Genomic DNA, 18,834 nt, shown 5'->3' with positions numbered 1-18,834 from the left:
TTCTCAGTGAATTTCCGCATTTCGTCATTGGTGAATTGTTTAGAGAAACTTCTGCAAAAATTTTCTGAGAAAAAATTAGTTGCGGGGTGGGGTCAAATTGGGCACAGACTCCAGCCCCGGGAATGAAAGATTTTTCTGAGAGACGAAGTCAGATACCCTACGAACATGTTTACAAAATAGGAGACAAGAAATCCTGTGTTTCTTTTGATAGAGGACTCAGTGCAGTGTTTCTGTGAGTGCTTATGGCTGTAGTTACATAGACCTTTCTGATAAAGCTTACTGAGTTTTTAACCTTTCCTTCTCCTTTAGGTAATATAGTAAATATTTAGTTTTGTAACTATATAAAACATTTTTAGAAAATGGTTTTAGAAAATGGACATATACATGCATTTTTTTTATTTATATATTCCAAACTGTCGGTTGATCATATGGAAGGATATGTAATTTATGGAAGGCATTTTCTACCACCACCAAGTCTTAAGGTGGCCATACACGCTAAGATCCACATCCCCACCTACGGGTGGGCGATATTGGGCTAATTCGGTCGTTTGGCCCTGGGGCCGAATGATCGAATCAGAACGACGAGTATAGGCATCCGTTGGTTCCGCATCGGCTTGTTGATGCGGTCCCCGATACGACTAAATTTCCAACCTGCCCGATCAAGATCTGGCCAATTTCAGGCCAGATATCGGTCGGGCAGGCCCGTCGGTAGTGCCCATACACAGGCCGATTAGCTGTCGAATCTGTCTAAGGGACCCATATCGGCAGCTAGAATCGGCCCGTGTATGGGCACCTTAACACCTAAAGAGACACGTGTGCCCAGTGTGTGTCTCACTTTCACCGAAGATACAGACCTAATTGTCCTCATAAACATAAAACACAGACATGCAGTTTTCATAGTAATGTTTATTGTCTTTTTATGGGCGCAGTTGTCTAAGAGAACTCTTCCCAACTAAAACAGACCGGCATTGTGGTGATCAGAAATTGTGGCATTAATCAGCCGGAGAGAATTTCTACTACTGAGCAGCCATACGATGAGCTGTGGGTGATGCCCTTATTCAATGATAGTAACTAGAAAAAAAAAGAGAAGAATAATTAATAATGAACATGCTAAATCAGATTATTGTATATATACAGGCATGGGATCCCTTATCTGGAAACCCGTTATCCCGAAAGCTCCAAATTAATGAAAGCCCGTCTCCCATAGACTCCATTTTAATCAAATAATTCAGAATTTTAAAACGGCTTTCCTTTTTCTCTGTAATAATAAAACAGTACCTGTACTTGATCCCAACTAAGATATAATTACCCCTATTGGGGGCAGAACAGCCCTATTGGGTTTATTTCATGGTTAAATGATTCCCTTTTCTCTGTAATAATAAAACAGTACCTGTACTTGATCCCAACTAAGATATAATTACCCCTTATTGGGGGCAGAACAGCCCTATTGGGTTTATTTCATGGTTAAATGATTCCCTTTTCTCTGTAATAATAAAACAGTACCTGTACTTGATCCCAACTAAGATATAATTACCCCTTATTGGGGCAGAACAGCCCTATTGGGTTTATTTAATGGTTAAATGATTCCCTTTTCTCTGTAATAATAAAACAGTACCTGTACTTGATCCCAACTAAGATATAATTACCCCTTATTGGGGCAGAACAGTCCTATTGGGTTTATTTAATGGTTAAATGATTCCCTTTTCTCTGTAATAATAAAACAGTACCTGTACTTGATCCCAACTAAGATATAATTACCCCTTATTGGGGGCAGAACAGCCCTATTGGGTTTATTTAATGGTTAAATGATTCCCTTTTCTCTGTAATAATAAAACAGTACCTGTACTTGATCCCAACTAAGATATAATTACCCCTTATTGGGGGCAGAACAGCCCTATTGGGTTTATTTAATGGTTAAATGATTCCTTTTTCTCTGTAATAATAAAACAGTACCTGTACTTGATCCCAACTAAGATATAATTACCCCTATTGGGGGCAGAACAGCCCTATTGGGTTTATTTCATGGTTAAATGATTCCCTTTTCTCTGTAATAATAAAACAGTACCTGTACTTGATCCCAACTAAGATATAATTACCCCTTATTGGGGGCAGAACAGCCCTATTGGGTTTATTTCATGGTTAAATGATTCCCTTTTCTCTGTAATAATAAAACAGTACCTGTACTTGATCCCAACTAAGATATAATTACCCCTTATTGGGGGCAGAACAGCCCTATTGGGTTTATTTAATGGTTAAATGATTCCCTTTTCTCTGTAATAATAAAACAGTACCTGTACTTGATCCCAACTAAGATATAATTACCCCTTATTGGGGGCAGAACAGCCCTATTGGGTTTATTTCATGGTTAAATGATTCCCTTTAATGGTTTAGAGTTCTACTTTATAGACGATGTTTCTTACCTTCTTCAATATCTGGATAGAAGCACCAGATTGTGTCGGACTGGCTGGAATCATAGCAGCAGCCTTTCTGGTAGCACTGGTCCATTGTGATGCTGGGGAAGCCACAGTTTACTCTTGTTTTTGGTAGAACAGCGCATTGCAGGAGCTCTGCAAAATGTTAGAGAAACAAGAGTCTTCCATGATATTCTAAAACATTAATATGGTGGAGGTTGTCTGCTCTGTTATTAGGGTGCTTTATTATATGCACAAACAATAACATACACATTAAAGACCATATTAAAGCCAAAAGTTTACCTTTCTTGATTTCAGGCTTGAAGCACCAAGGCACCCCGCCCACGTCGGAATTGAAGCAGCAGCCGTTCTTTACGCATTGATCTGGGGTCACTCCTGGGGGTCCACAGTTCACCCTTTTATCAGGCACTACTGCTGAACAGTCACGTTCCACTAGAGGAAATAATATATTCCCAGTTTAATACAATGAATTTATTGTAATATACTTGACTAGTGATGAGCGAATCTGTCCCATTTCGCTTCGCCATAAAATTAGCAAAACGGCAACAAAATTCACAAAATGTCAAAAAAATTGTGAAACGCATTTTTTTTTATGTCGCTCGTGTTTTGTTTTTTTTGTCACCCGCACCCATTTCTGACGCGACCGCGCCCAATTTGACGCAGATCCATGCCTGCCGAAAAAATTCGCTCATCACTATACTTGACTGTTTGAACATTGTGTTATGATAGAGAGAGTAAAGTTTCCCATACACGGGCCAATTGTAGCTGCCGATATCGGCCCCTTGGACCGATTCGGCAGCTCATCGGCCCATGTAGAGGCAGAAACGAGGGACCTGCCCGACCGATATCTGACCTGAAATCGGCCAGATCTCGATCGGGCAGGTTAGAAAATCTAGTCGAATCGGGGGCCGCACCTGGACCGACTTTGCCTATACCCCTCGTTATGATTCGATCATTTGGCCCCAGGGCCAAACAATCAAATTAGCCTGTATTTTCCTGATATCGCCCACCCATAGGTGGGGGATATCGGGAGAAGATGTCGCCAAGCGAGCGGATCGGCCCGTGTATGGGGACCTTAAAAGTTGATATTAGGGTATAACATAGAGGGCATTTTCTATGTGCCACCAACATTATTGGGGCCCCTTTGGAGGAACAACAAAATACATATGAAGAACACATTCACAAAGGTAAAGAAAGGCAGCAGCATCTATAGAACAAAAGGAAGAATTTCCTACAACTCTGATCTCAATCCAGTGACAACTGAACAAGTCATGAACATGACCCAGTAATACACATTGCAAATAGAATAGGAAGGAGCCTGGAAATGTAGAATCTATGTTGCCTGGTACTATTTAGTGTCAGCAACGTAGACTGTACATCACTGGCAAATAAAGGGTTAACATATAGGAGATTGGACAAAATAAGGTTAAGGTCCAGACTGGCTATCTGTGGATTCTGGCAAATGCCAGAGGGTTGTTTGTAAAATGCCATAGACAGTCATTTTTGGGTTCTCTGGAAATGCCAGGGCCTATTTTGAATCCCAGTCCAGACCTGACCAAGTGGCTTCTTCAGTAGTAGATGAGCAAATTTTTTTGGCAGGCATGGATTCACAGCAAATTTCCGCATCTCGCCATTGGCGAATTGTTTCGCGAAACTTCCACGAAAATTCGCCCACGGAAAATTTTGTTGCGTGTTTTTTTTTTGTCGAGTGTCAAAGCGGGTGTGGTCGCGTAAAAATGGGCACTATCGCGTCAAAATAAGTGCTTGGTCACGGTAAAATAAGTGCGTGGTTGCGTCAAAATAAGTGCGCGGTCACGTCAAAATAAGTGCGCGGTCACGTCAAAATGGGCGTCAAAGTCGCTGCCAAAAAAAAGCCTGGGTGACACAAAAATAGCTGTGGCGACAAAAAAATTGCACTACAAATGCGGTTCGCGAATTTTTCGCGTTTCGTGAATTTTCTTGCCGTTTCGTGAATTTTATGGCGATGCGAAATGGGACAAATTCGCTCATCACTGTTCTTCAGTTCAGGTCATTTGAACTGAAGAAGCCACTCGGATGAGGGGTGAAAACTCAGAAAAGTCCAGTTGCTTTAGACGTAATTCTACTAGATACTGGATTGCAGAAGAAGACTTTCTATTTAAATAGATATCAATATGTCTTTGTATGTTTTATTACACGTTGCCCTTATTAGGACATTATAATGACCAACCAAAGACATAGAATAGATTGATTTCCTTACTAAATGAGAGTGTTGCCATGTCTGCAAGATACTTCATCAGAAATCTCAAAAAAGCTCCTTTACTCTTTCTCTCAAAACTCATCAGTGCTCTGGCGGAGAAACCACAGTCTAACTTTCCGTATAGATATCCAACAAGGCAGGAGTAACAATATGAGCAATGCAACGTTTACTCAACTGTGTTCAAGGTGCTCTTTCTCCATTCAATAACGGCAGCCATAGAGGACTTGGCCAAAGTCTAATGTTTGTTTCATCATAAATAGACAATTGTCTTCTGACTTTGAGACCCTGAAGGAACCTGGAGATTACCTGCTTGTATGATTGGCTGATAGCACCACACAACATTGGGAATGGTGTCGTTGAAGCAACATCCTTTGTGATCGCAGTCCTCTGCAGAAATCCCAGGGAAGCCACAGTTTACTCTCGCCTTTGGTTCCGCCGGGTTGCAAATGGTGTCTGCAAATTAGAAATATAAGGTTGAAATGATTAGTAAGAGTGTAAATTGCAGTCAAAGTATAAGTTTATTACACTCTTTCTATAACATATTCCCCACTCACAACTAGTCTTTCTTACTCCTTCTGTAGTACAGGTATGGGATCCCATAAATAAACCCAATAGGGCTGTTCTGCCCCCAATAAGGGGTAATTATATCTTAGTTGGGATCAAGTACAGGTACTGTTTTATTATTACAGAGAAAAGGGAATCATTTAACCATTAAATAAACCCAATAGGGCTGTTCTGCCCCAATAAGGGGTAATTATATCTTAGTTGGGATCAAGTACAGGTACTGTTTTATTATTACAGAGAAAAGGGAATCATTTAACCATTAAATAAACCCAATAGGGCTGTTCTGCCCCCAATAAGGGGTAATTATATCTTAGTTGGGATCAAGTACAGGTACTGTTTTATTATTACAGAGAAAAGGGAATCATTTAACCATGAAATAAACCCAATAGGACTGTTCTGCCCCCAATAAGGGGTAATTATATCTTAGTTGGGATCAAGTACAGGTACTGTTTTATTATTACAGAGAAAAGGGAATCATTTAACCATTAAATAAACCCAATAGGGCTGTTCTGCCCCAATAAGGGGTAATTATATCTTAGTTGGGATCAAGTACAGGTACTGTTTTATTATTACAGAGAAAAGGGAATCATTTAACCATTAAATAAACCCAATAGGGCTGTTCTGCCCCCAATAAGGGGTAATTATATCTTAGTTGGGATCAAGTACAGGTACTGTTTTATTATTACAGAGAAAAGGGAATCATTTAACCATTAAATAAACCCAATAGGGCTGTTCTGCCCCAATAAGGGGTAATTATATCTTAGTTGGGATCAAGTACAGGTACTGTTTTATTATTACAGAGAAAAGGGAATCATTTAACCATTAAATAAACCCAATAGGGCTGTTCTGCCCCCAATAAGGGGTAATTATATCTTAGTTGGGATCAAGTACAGGTACTGTTTTATTATTACAGAGAAAAGGGATCAGTTTTAAAATTCTGAATTATTTGAATAAAATGGAGTCTATAGGAGACGGGCTTTCTGTAATTCGGAGTTTCTGGGTAACGGGTTTCCGAATATGGGATCCCATAACTGTACTGTATTAATACATTAAAGAACAAAACAGGTAAGTAAAAACCCAAGTGGAAGTAATAGGTTTCAGTGCCTACATATGATGCCAATTTCCACATTTATTGACATGCTCTTAAGCTGTGTTTGAGGGATTGCCTCTACCCTCACTCTATCTCCATTACAGTGGGCTGGTATATATCGCTAGGGTCCTAGCCCGACCAATACTTTTCATTTGAGCTATAGGCTATATCTGTTCAACTTGGGATCTAGATCTAACCCTGGCTAATAATCCAGCAGAAGGTTCACTACTGTCTATAGGTTGTACAGAGGTTTTCCACCAATGGTGAGCATCTAGCTCATAGATAATTAGTGGTTCCATTCTAGATCTCCCACTGGTCCCAAAAAAGTAACTCTATGATTGACATGGAAGTGACTCGCATTAGTACCAATCGTAAAAATAAAATGAATCAGCCCTACAATGTTTTCTAAGTGCGCTTGAACAATTTCCCATTTTATAGAACCTCTCTGAGTATAACTTGTGCTTTTAATAAATAGATCATCTGTAGGTTGCCCCCCCCCCCCATACCAACTACATATCAAGTCTGCACATGAAAATATGCCGGTTAGAAACTTCACAACAACTGTACTTTCAAATTTCCACGGATTGTAACACCAAATACTGTCTGGATCACTGTCATCAAAGCAGCACCCTTTCTCTACACATTCACTTGGGGATATGCCTGGGGGTCCACAGTTGGCTCTTGATTTTGGCTTTACACCACATCGGTCTGTGTGAGATTAAAAAAAAATATATAAAATGTTTTCTGATAGACATTACAAATATATCTCATTTATACCTTGTTATTATATTGCATTTTCATTGCATAATACCCATTGAAATAACTGTGTGAAACCAAAAAATGTATTAAATCCATAAGCATAAGTCAAATGGGTTGAGGAGACCGCCTCATACATATGCAAACAAGTCAAAGGGGATTCTGGGAACAAATTCCTCAAGGCTCTTAGAAAAATCCCATTTACATGGGTTTACCCTATAGGCTAAAGCTTACCCACTGGGTTTAAAGCAAAAGCCAGGATAATAGCTGATCAGATTCCCAACTACAGACCGTTTTCGCCCTTCTTGGGGCTCATCAGTGTAGGGTTTTCTGATCAGCTTAGGGAGAGCCAGGAGTGGGGATTCACAAACAAGTCAAAAGGGTTGAGGAGACTGCCTCATACGTATGCAAATAAGTCAAAAGGGATTCTGGGAACAAATCCCATTTACATGGGTTTATCCTATAGGCTACAGCTCACCCACTGGGTATAAAGCAAAAGTCAGGATAATAGCTGATCAGATGCCCAACTACAGACCGGTCTCACCCTTCTTGGGGCTCATCAGTGTAGGGTATTCTGATCAGCTTAGGGAGAGCCAGGAGTGGGGATTCACGAACAAGTCAAAAGGGTTGAGGAGACTGCCTCATACGTATGCATATAAGTCAAAAGGGATTCTGGGAAGAAATGTATTTGTTCCCAGAATCCATAAGCATACTAATTAATCTACAGAATAGGTCTCCATTCTCTTGTACTTTCAATGTTTAATGACTGAATTAAGTTACGTTGAGCCATTTTTATACAAATATATCTGGGAAAGCATTATTTCTATTCTCAATTCATAGGCAAATAAGGGCTATGATTGGCTATTTGGTAGCCCCTATGTGGACTGGCAGCCTATAGGAGGCTCTATTTGGCACAACATCTGGGGGCCAATTTACTAATCCATGAACGGATCGAAAGCATCCGATTGCGTTTTTTTTCTAAATGATCTGTAATTTGCAATTTTTTCGTCGCTGTCGCGACTTTTTCATAGCCATTACTATTTGCGCGAATTGTTGCGACTTTTTCATAGCCGTCGCGAAAAAATCGAAAAGGTTTGCCCACCGTTTACTAGCGCTCAATATGAAAAACGGCTACGAAAAAGTCGCGACAATTCGCGCAAGTCGTAATGGCTACAAAAAAGTCGCAACAATTCACAAAAAAGTTGAAACGGCGACGGAAAAATTGCAAAAAATAAGAAAAAGTCGCAAAATGTTCTTTTCCAATCCGATTTTTTTTCCCATTCGGGATTCAGATTCATGGATTAGTAAATCAGCCCCCTGGTTGTGATGCAACCAAAACTTGCCCCCAAGTCAGGAATTCAAAAATAACTCCCTGGTTTGGGGGCACTGAGAGCAACACCCAAGGGGTTGGGGAGCAACATGTTGCCGCCGAGTCACTGGTTGGGGATCACTGGCCGAATCTCGTCTTTTTTTTACGGATTCGGTTTTGGCCGGATTTGCGGTCCCAGCGAACCGAATCTGAACACTAATTAGCATAAATTAGCATATGCTAATTAGAATTTGCAAAGGGTTAAATTGGCAGTGGAAAAAAAATTCACCACACACTGCGTGAATGCCGATTTTCAACCCCTTCCGATCGGTTCGGGATTCAGCCGAATCCTGCTGGGTGGGTTTGGGGGTGCAGGTTCGGGGTTCGGGGGTGTGGGTTTGGTGCATCCATACTTCACAATGAAAAAGAGGGAGGGGTTGGATAAAAGTGTGAGGGGGGTGGGGAAATGGTCCTTGTGAGCACAATCAGTTTCCTTTTAATCTGTGGATTGCAAAATATTCTTTATTAGATATATATATGTAGGGATCTCCAAAATTGGGCCCCTAGGATGGTTACCCCCAGGTTAGACTCCAAGGGAGGGTAGTGCTCGGTAATGGGACACCTTGGATGGTTTGGTACTTAAATAGTTAAATGGGAGTTAGCTTCCCTACAGTTCGGGTTATGGCCACAGGGTGGTGCATAGACTATATAAGGGTATGCAGCCATGTTCTGCCAGGTCTTCCTGCCTGGGACCCCTCTGGTTAGAGGATAATAACAGGCCAGTGTTAGACAGAGAGTTGTTTAAGTTTAGTCCGCTCTAGGAGTGGTAGATAGGCTATTTAGCTGGGCAGCTTGGCCCCAACAGGAGAATTACTGGATTAAGATCCACCAGCACTCATAGCTGGAGTCAGGGAACAAAGTGCTAAGTATAGGAGATTTGCCTAATCCAGGTGTATCTGAGTGAAAGTACCGGAGTGAGGTCTCAAAGGGGGGTGTCTGCTTGGCGAGAAGTACTGGGGAGAGCCCTAGAGAGGGTCTTCTGGCGAGAAGTACCCAGGGTCGGACTGGGCCGCCAGGACACCAGGAAAAATCCCGGTGGGCCCCGGCCCTAGTGGGCCCCAGCGGCCCAGTCCGACCTTTGCCGGCGCTCCCCCTTCTGACTGTTCCTCCCCTGACGCGTTCAATTTATACGCGCTTGGGGAGGACGTCAGGCGGGGGCCCTTCGGGGGGGGTTAGGGGGGGCCCCTGGGGGGGTTAGGGGACGCGGCTGGGGCACCTGCAGGGCCCCTGGGGCGGGAGCCCCGGTGGGCCCTGCACCCCCCAGTCCGACCCTGGAAGTACCGGAGGGAACCCCTAAGGAGAATCATTTGGCGGGGAGTACTGCTAGTATCTCGTGGAGAGAGGGCCTCTTAAGGAAGGGGGAGTGTAACCTGACTGTAACATTGCTCCTGTGTGTAACCTGCCTGTCTGATACATCTGTGCTAATAAACAAGTTCCACTGGTTAAACATCCATCCAGTGTCCTGTCTCTGCATACACGGAGGATCCACTCTGCCTGGTCAGAATCTACCCCAAAGGGAGGGGGCAAGGTGCCAGGAGTGCTGGGAGTCCCCAAGCAGAAGTACAATATCAAGTTCTTAGGAGGGGAGTTACAGTTCAGTCTGTCCCTATACTGGGTGGAGGCACGCCAAATAGTACAGCAACATCTGTTCCCCATAGTAAGCGGGGCTCAGGATCCTGTTAGCGCCATAAGATCTCAGCAGGTAGCAGCACAACTGTCAAAAAGTGGGCTACATATATATATCAGACTTCTAGCATTTTTTTGTTTGTGCTTCCCACACTAAGGGGCCCAATGACTAAAACTCTAGCATTTCTCAATTTTTTTAAATTTGGATGAACTCGAGTCCACAAATGTTTTCCATTGACTAAAAAGTCTGAACTGAAAAAGTCTGCATGAGAAAAGTTGCAGAAAAGTCACCACGATGCCGAATTTTTTAACTTGAAAACCATGACTTTTTAGAATTGTCACACAAAAAAACAATTTCAAAAATCCTAAACCGCTAAAGTTTTGAAGCAAAAGAAGGATCTTCCAAGAAAGGGGAGGGGCATCTGCCATTGGCTTCTACACGATCTCTGCAAGTTTTAGCTGGCGAATTGTGGGACTTGGAAAATTTTAGCTTTTTGGTCGCAGATTAAATCTCAAAAAAGTTCCAACTTTTTTTTCCCCCATGACTTTTAGGGGCAGATTTATCAAAATCAAGAGCTTAATACATAAAAATTCCCCCACGTTCTATTCATTCCTATAGGATTTTTAGAAGCCTATTTATCAAATGATGAGTTCTATCTCTCACCCACTGATAAATACGCTTCTAAAAACCCCATAGGAATGAATAGAATGTGGGGGAGTTTTTATGTATTAAGCTCTAAACTCACATTTTGACTTTTGACATCTGCCATTGGCTTTTACACGATCTCTGCAAGTTTTAGCTGGCAAATTCGAACATTTTAGCTTTTTGGTCGCAGAGCAAATCTCAAAAAAGTCGCAACTTTTTTTTCCCCCATGACATTTAGGGGCAGATTTATCAAAATCAAGAGCTTAATACATAAAAACTCCCCTACGTTCTATTCATTCCTATGGGATATTTAGCAGCCTATTTATCGAATGATGAGTTCTATCTCTCACCCATTGATAAATAGGCTTCTAAAAATCCCATAGGAATGAATAGAACGTGGGGGAGTTTGTATGTATTAAGCTCTTGATTTTGATAAATCCGCCCCGAATTGGGAAAAAAAAAAATCAGACGGTTAGTAAATGATTGTTGTGGACAAATATAGGGTTCGATAACTCATAGGGATGACATAGCAATTATTTGGTAGATGAAACACAGAAAAATAGACAAAATAAATTCAGAATATAATATTTTTGACATAACGGTACTTACAATCCAGTGGCATTAAGGCTTCAGCCGTCAGAGTCAGGGCTACAGCCAAGATCCAGAACACACTGCTGGCCATCGTTCCTCTCCTCCTTACCCAGCCCAGTAGGGAATGGGCTCCGCTCTGGAAAGGAACCTACTTTTATATCTTGCCTGCTGTTTGCTTAATTAGCTGATAACGACTTTGTTTGTGGGACTCGTGAACACGTTTGATTGCGGTTACCGAGATGATGGGTAGAACCCAATTCTTTGTAGAGAGATTATGTGACAAATATTGTGCGGCATATAAATACGTTTGTACGGAATTAGGCAGCTCTTGATACAATAGGGAATTAGTCAGATAACATTTGTTTTTGAAATACAATTAAAGAAATAGAACCCCCCCCCCATTATTTTTATTATTTCATTTCAGTTTTGGGGGATTTCTCCACTTGCACAAATATATAAATACTTGTGATACTGGGAATTATTAAAATAAGATTTTCTGCTTTATTAAATAAGTATGGGGCTTTCAGAATTTCACATACATAGGGGGCTGATTCATGAAAGTACGAGTTCGATTCCCGAAATGGGAATAATTCGGATTAGATAAGATAATTTCTGTTAATCGGAAATGTCATAAAAATGCTTATCTATCTATCTATCTATCTAGCGATCTATCTATCTATCTAGCGATCTATCTATATCTATCAATCTATCTATCTATCTATCTATCTGTCTGTCTGTCTGTCTGTCTGTCTGTCTGTCTGTCTGTCTATCTATCTGTCTGTCTATCTATCTATCTATCTATCTGTCTGTCTGTCTGTCTGTCTATCTATCTGTCTGTCTATCTATCTATCTATCTATCTGTCTGTCTGTCTGTCTATCTATCTGTCTGTCTGTCTGTCTATCTATCTATCATCTATCTATCATCTATCGATTTATCTATCTATCTATCTATCTATCTATCAATCATCTATCTGTCTATCTATCTATCTATCTATTTATCTATCTATCATCTATCTATCTATCTATCTATCTATCATCTATCTATTTATCTATCTATATATCTATCTATCTATCTATCTATTTATCTATCTATCTATCTATCTATCTATCTATCTATCTGTCTGTCTGTCTGTCTGTCTGTCTGTCTGTCTGTCTGTCTATCTGTCTGTCTGTCTGTCTGTCTGTCTATCTATCTGTCTGTCTATCTATCTATCTGTCTGTCTGTCTGTCTGTCTGTCTGTCTGTCTATCTATCTGTCTGTCTGTCTGTCTGTCTATCTATCATCTATCTATCATCTATCGATTTATCTATCTATATATCTATCTATCTATCTATCTATCATCAATCTATCTATCTATCTATTTATCTATCTATGTATGTATCTATCTATCTATCTATCTATCTATCTATCTATTTGTCTATCTATGTATCTAGCGATCTATCTATCTATCTATCTACCTTTTTTTGGTCATTGAGGGAAGGAGTCAAGTTCCCTACAGGAAAAATGTTAAAGTCCAAAATGTTATGCAGCCCCCATTGTAATCGCCATTTTTGGACAACCACAAGTAATCAAGTCCCAAATAGTTTTTGGTTATTACATTTCCTTCAAGAAACAGACAAATGGGGTTATATAATAAAAGGCAGTAAGTTTGCCCAGGAGCAGTAACCCATAGCAACTGCTCCTGGGCAAACTTACTGCCTTTTATTACATATGGAGGTTAATCTGGAACGTAATTGTTCCAAAATAATATTTACCACCCAATTAGTAATAATTTAGTTTTGTACCAAAACCCTTTATGCCTTTATTTTCTTTCCTTATGTACATTTGGGGATAGTAAAAAAACAAATGAAAAAGTTACCATGGGTGACTCAGTGGCATTGCTAGGCAACCAGGGCTCCCAACAGATCTATATCTTATCTAATATTTAGAAGGGTGGCCCGAACGGCCATCATGTACTTGTGTATACAGTTCCCAATGCAACTCTGAGTCTTTTATTATTATTAGTGCAGATGCAAATAGAGATATTCTGCTAAATCTAATATTATTACCCAGGTGTATTTGCTCATAGTGACTCTGTTACGTGTAAGCAGACAAAACAAGTGTTACTACTACAAGGGGCAAAGTACTGAGAATAAAGTTTTGGGAGTTTAATAGAACAATAACTGCAGGTTATGGGTACAGGTATAGGACCCATTATCCAGAATGCTCAGGGCCAAGGGTATTCCGGATAAGGGGTCTTTCCATAATTTGGATCTCCATACCTTAAGTCTGCAAAAAAATCAATAAAAAATTAATTAAACCCAATAGGATTGTTTTGCATCCAATAAGGGGTAATTATATCTTAGTTGGGATCAAGTACAGGTACTGTTTTATTATTACAGAGAAAAGGGAATCATTTAACCATGAAATAAACCCAATAGGGCTGTTCTGCCCCCAATAAGGGGTAATTATATCTTAGTTGGGATCAAGTACAGGTACTGTTTTATTATTACAGAGAAAAGGGAATCATTTAACCATTAAATAAACCCAATAGGGCTGTTCTGCCCCCAATAAGGGGTAATTATATCTTAGTTGGGATCAAGTACAGGTACTGTTTTATTATTACAGAGAAAAGGGAATCATTTAACCGTTAAATAAACCCAATAGGGCTGTTCTGCCCCAATAAGGGGTAATTATATCTTAGTTGGGATCAAGTACAAGGTACTGTTTTATTATTACAGAGAAAAAGGAAATAATTTTTAAAAATATGAATTATTTGATTAAAATGGAGTCTATGGGAGGCGGGCTTTCCGTAATTTGGAGCTTTCTGGATAATGGGTTTCCTGGTAAGGGATCCTATACCTGTATAGTTATTAAAAGGACCAATCAATTAGAATGAAATGAAAAGGCAGTTTTAGGGTTCCATTCCCATACAAATATTATTTTCTTGTTGAATTGAGTCATGCAGTGATCAAAGAAATACAATGGGATATAAATTCTCATAGAGAAAACCAATGGTGATGATGTTGGCCTTCATCACTGTATGCTCTGCCCCTATAGTGTATAAATGGAAAACAAAATAGTTATTGATTTCATATATCCAGTATTGATGAGTGAACCTGTTTCTGCCAAAAATGTGCGAAATGTGGCTACTGCTCATTTTTTTGATGCACAACTTTTTGTGACCTAACCGCAACGTTTTCCTCACTCGCCAAATGTTTGTTGCAATTAGTTTTTGTGTCCATTTTGCGTAAAAATTCACCAATGGCGAAATGCAGAATTTTGCAGCCAATCCATGCCTAGCTGAAAATGTTGCTCATCGCTAGTATCCAGATGCATCTCCTTCACTGTCAACTTTAGTGGATAGTGATGAGCGAATTTTTTCGCCAGGCATGGATTCACAGCGAAACCTCAGCAAAAATTCACAAAAAGATTCACCATGCGTCACGGTTGCAGTAAAATAGGTGCAGTTGCGGCAAAATGTCCACGGCTGCATCACAATAGGTGCTCGTGACACCCGTGTTTCACAGATTTTTTTCCGTTTCACAAAATTTTTCTGTAGCTTTGTGAATTTGCCAGGCATGGATTCTCAGTAGTGATGGGCGAAAAGTTTGCCAGGCATGGATTCGCAGCGAATTTCCGCGTTTCGCCATTGGCGGATTGTTTCGCGAAACGGATGAAAAATTTCGCCGCACGTCCAAAAATTGTCACCGGCGTCAAAAAAGAATAGTTGCGGGTGACAAAATAATTGACGCGCGACAAAACAATAGCCGCGCGACAAAATAAGAGCCGCGGGCGACGAAACAATAGCCGCGCGACAAAATAATAGCCGCGGGCGACGAAACAATAGCCACGCGACAAAATAAGAGCTGCGGGCGACGAAACAATAGCTGCGCAACGAAACAATAGCCGCGGGCGACAAAACAATAGCCGCGCGACGAAACAATAGCCGCGGGGGACGAAACAATAGCCGCGCGACAAAATAATAGCCGCGGGTGACAATTTTTTTGTCGCACGATATTTTCGCCGTTTCGCGAATATTTCACCGTTTCGCGGATCTTTTGAAAGATTCGCAAATTTTTCGGCAAAGCGAAACGGAACAGATTCGCTCATCACTAATTCTCAGCAAATTTCAGCATTTCACCATTGGCAAATTGTTGCCCGAGTCAAAAATAGTCACAGTTGCTTCAAACTAGCCACTGTTGCGTCAAAAAAGTTGTGCTCAACACACATGTTTTGCTTATTTTTTTAAAGTCATGAGCGAATCTGTCTGCTTCACCAAAAAATTTGTGAAACATCAAAAAAATTTGTAAAACAGCAAAAAATCTGAGAAACGTGTTTGTTGCTCAACTTTTTTTGTCACCTGCGTCTTTTTGTTACCATGACCTTGGCCATTTGATGTGACTGCAACTTTTTTTGACGCGCAACAAATTTTTCCACTGCAAATTTTCTCAGAAGTTTCGCGGAGCGATTCGCCAATGGCGAAATGCGGAAATTCACTGCAAATCCATGCCTGGCGAAAAAATTCACTCATCATTAATTTTTTGCCGTTTTGCTAATTTATCTGTAGTTTTGCACATTTTTCAACAAAGCAAAATGGGACAGATTCGCTCATCACTATTCGTGGATGATTTACTAAATTTTTTAAATTTCAGTTCAAATGAAATTGGCATTTTTACCAAAGTGGATTTTTTTCTATTTAACAAAAGCTGGATGAAAAACTTTTGCTTTTTTCTTTTTGCTTTAATTATTAATATATATTTTTTAATCTTTTTTGAGCAAACAATTTCTTCTAACCCTCACCATTTCTGATCATCTATGGTCACTGCCCTTTTTCTCCTTGTGAAACTGGTTTAGAATGGCAAAATTACAATCCAACAATTGTGTTATGGAAGTGATTAATAGAAATGCCAACAGTGTTGGATGAACAAGAGCACATTATGGATTCTGAATGATTGGCATTATGCAGTGGGAAGGTTCCGTGGAACAAAAGTAACTAATAGTAATGAGTGAATCTGCTGAAAAATTCATGAAACGTGGCTACCACATGAATTTTTTGACACACGCAACTTTTTCGAAGCGACCGCCACTTATTTGATGTGACCGCAACTTTTTTGACATGACTGCAACATTTTTCCTCACTTGGCAAACTTTTTGTTGCGGCAAATTTTTGCAAAAAAAGATTCACCAATAGTGATGAGCGATTCTTTTCGGCAGGCATGGATTCGCAGCGAATTTCCGCATTTCACCATGGGGGAAATGTTTTGCGAAACTTCTGTGAAAATTCGTTGCGGAAAAATTCATTGCGCAGAATTTTTTGTTCGTTACGTGTCAAATTGGTCACATCAAATCGGGTGCGGTTGTGTCATAATTGGGCACGGTTGTGTCAAAAAGCGTGGGTGACAAAAAATTATATGCGGGCAACTAAAAAAATAGACGCAGGCGACAAAAAAGACGTGGGTGAAAAAAAAAGTCGCGTGACAAATGTGTTTCGGGAATTTTCTTGCTGTTTCGCAAATTTTATGGCGAAACGGGACAGATTTGCTCATCACTAGTGATGAACGATTCTGTCCCGTTTCACTTCGCTGAAAAACTTGCAAATTTTGTCACCCATTTCGAGATGGCAAAACACGAAAATCCGTTGCGAATCCATGTCTGGCAAATTTTTTTGCCCATCACTATTCGCCAATGGCAAAATGCGGAATTTCGCAGCAAATCCATTCATCACTAGTAACTAACTTTACTGTGTGTGAGTCTTGGGTATCTTTCTTTCACTTGATCACCAACTTCTTTCTTCTTCTCTTTTTCTGTTTCCCCCTCTCCCTATTATCTCCTTGGGGCTGATTTACTAAGACACGATTTCGAATTGGAAAAATTCCGATTGGAAACGAACCTTTTGCGACTTTTTCGTATTTTTTGCGATTTTTTCGGCGTCTTTACGATTTTTGCGTAAAAACGCGAGTTTTTCGGCGTCTTTACGATTTTTGCGTAAAAACACGAGTTTTTCGGCGTCTTTACGAAAGTTGCGCAAAGTCGCGATTTTTTCGTAGCGTTAACACTTGCGTGCAAAGTCGCGCCTTTTTCGTAGCGTTAAAACGTAAAAGGCGCGACGTTTCGCGCAAGTTTTAACGCTACGAAAAAATCGCGACTTTGCGCAACTTTCGTAAAGACGCCGAAAAACTCGCGTTTTTACACAAAAATCGTAAAGACGCCGAAAAACTCGCGTTTTTACGCAAAAATCATAAAGACGCCGAAAAAAATCGCAAAATTACCGATCATTACGAAAAAAACGCAATCGGACGCATTCGGCCCGTTCGTGGGTTAGTAAATGTGCCCCCTTGTGTCCATTTCACACGGTGCCCCCTCTTTTCTGTCACTGCACATACCTTCCCTGTGACTGGAGGTTACCTTTACTCATGTTGCCGAGTGAGTGTGCCAAGGCAAACAGGGCAGCGTGAAAGACGCATTAAAGGGAGGTTAAATGTTTATTTTTGTATTATGGCTCATTTGAACTGGCTCCAAGACAAAGGTAAAGGTGCAGTTACACTACATGTCCCATTTAACCTTGATCTTCATAATCACGCAAATATATACATATTTACCCGTACAAATGATTTATTATTAAAGTTAAATATTGTACTATAGTTATTTAGCTTTAAAATTCATCCATCAATTTTACTACATACTGTGGAAAAAACTCTTTCCTGGCTGCTAACCCAAATAAAGAAGAAAATATAATAATAAGTCAGATTTCTCCCTGTATCAGCAGTTATATAACCATCACATTGGCCATAATTATCCCTATTATCAATAAGTTTTTGAATACATGAAGGGGGTGATTTATCAAGATTTGAATGTGATTTTTTTTTTCCCAATTTGAGTTTTTTTTGCTCTAAAACTTGTAAAATTTGAATTATGGTGCAAAGACGTAATTGTCTGATATTTATTAAGTGCAAAAAAATAAACACTCAAACACTTTAGCTTGCGAGTTTATGTAGAAGTCAAAAACGCAAAATACCGATCATTACGAAAAAAACGCATTCGGACGCTTTCGATCCATTCGTGGATTAGTAAATCGGCCCCTATGTGTAATTAGTATTGTGAATAGTAATGAGCAAATTTTTTCGCCAGGCATGGATTCGCAGTGAATTTCCGCATTTCGCCATTGGCAAATTGTTTTGCAAAACTTCTGTGAAAATTTGCTGCGGAAAAATTTGTAGCGCGTCAAAAAAAGTAGTGGCTGCGTCAAAATTGGGTGCAGTCACATAAAAAATGGGTGCGGCCAGGTTAAAATGGGCGCTTTCGCGTCAAAAAAGATGCAGCTGACAAAAAAAAATTGCGCAATGAATGCGTTTTGCAAATTTTTCACCATTTTGCAAATTTTCTTGTCGTTTTGCGACTTTTATGGCGAAGCAAAACGGGACAGATTCGCTCATCACTAATTGTGAAGTAAACAAAGACCCTTTGCAAGGGTTAGGGGTTGTGGGACAGAGTAGTGATTGGGAAATCCATTCATCCTGTCTACCTTGTACTTATTGGTA

General features: G+C 40.1%; 1 protein-coding gene across 1 annotated transcript; it reads right to left on the bottom strand.

Moving 5' to 3' along the window:
- Positions 1 to 888: 888 nt before the first annotated feature.
- On the bottom strand, positions 889 to 11,450 carry tff3.8 (trefoil factor 3 gene 8). Its single transcript, XM_002942134.3, has 6 exons — positions 11,332 to 11,450; positions 6,893 to 7,033; positions 4,978 to 5,124; positions 2,715 to 2,864; positions 2,421 to 2,567; positions 889 to 1,071 (listed from the first exon to the last, which is right to left on the bottom strand). The coding sequence occupies exons 1-6, from the start codon at positions 11,402 to 11,404 to the stop codon at positions 1,055 to 1,057; spliced, it is 675 nt and encodes a 224-aa protein (XP_002942180.1). The 5' UTR covers positions 11,405 to 11,450; the 3' UTR covers positions 889 to 1,054.
- Positions 11,451 to 18,834: the final 7,384 nt, after the last annotated feature.

This window comes from Xenopus tropicalis, chromosome 2 (genome assembly GCF_000004195.4).
Source record: "Xenopus tropicalis strain Nigerian chromosome 2, UCB_Xtro_10.0, whole genome shotgun sequence".
Classification (NCBI taxonomy): domain Eukaryota; kingdom Metazoa; phylum Chordata; class Amphibia; order Anura; family Pipidae; genus Xenopus; species Xenopus tropicalis.
The sequence above is the reverse complement of the archived record's forward strand: the minus strand, read 5'-3'. Positions and strand labels throughout refer to the sequence as shown.

What these genes read in the sequence shown, in the direction of transcription:
- tff3.8 (XM_002942134.3), bottom strand. Translation starts at nt 11,404, where the DNA reads ATGGCCAGCAGTGTGTTCTGGATCTTGGCTGTAGCCCTGACTCTGACG. An exon ending in AGCCTTAATGCCACTGGATT is followed by an intron (nt 7,034 to 11,331) that starts GTAAGTACCGTT and finishes AATCTCACACAG; the next exon opens with ACCGATGTGGTGTAAAGCCA. An exon ending in CAAGCCTGAAATCAAGAAAG is followed by an intron (nt 2,568 to 2,714) that starts GTAAACTTTTGG and finishes AACATTTTGCAG; the next exon opens with AGCTCCTGCAATGCGCTGTT.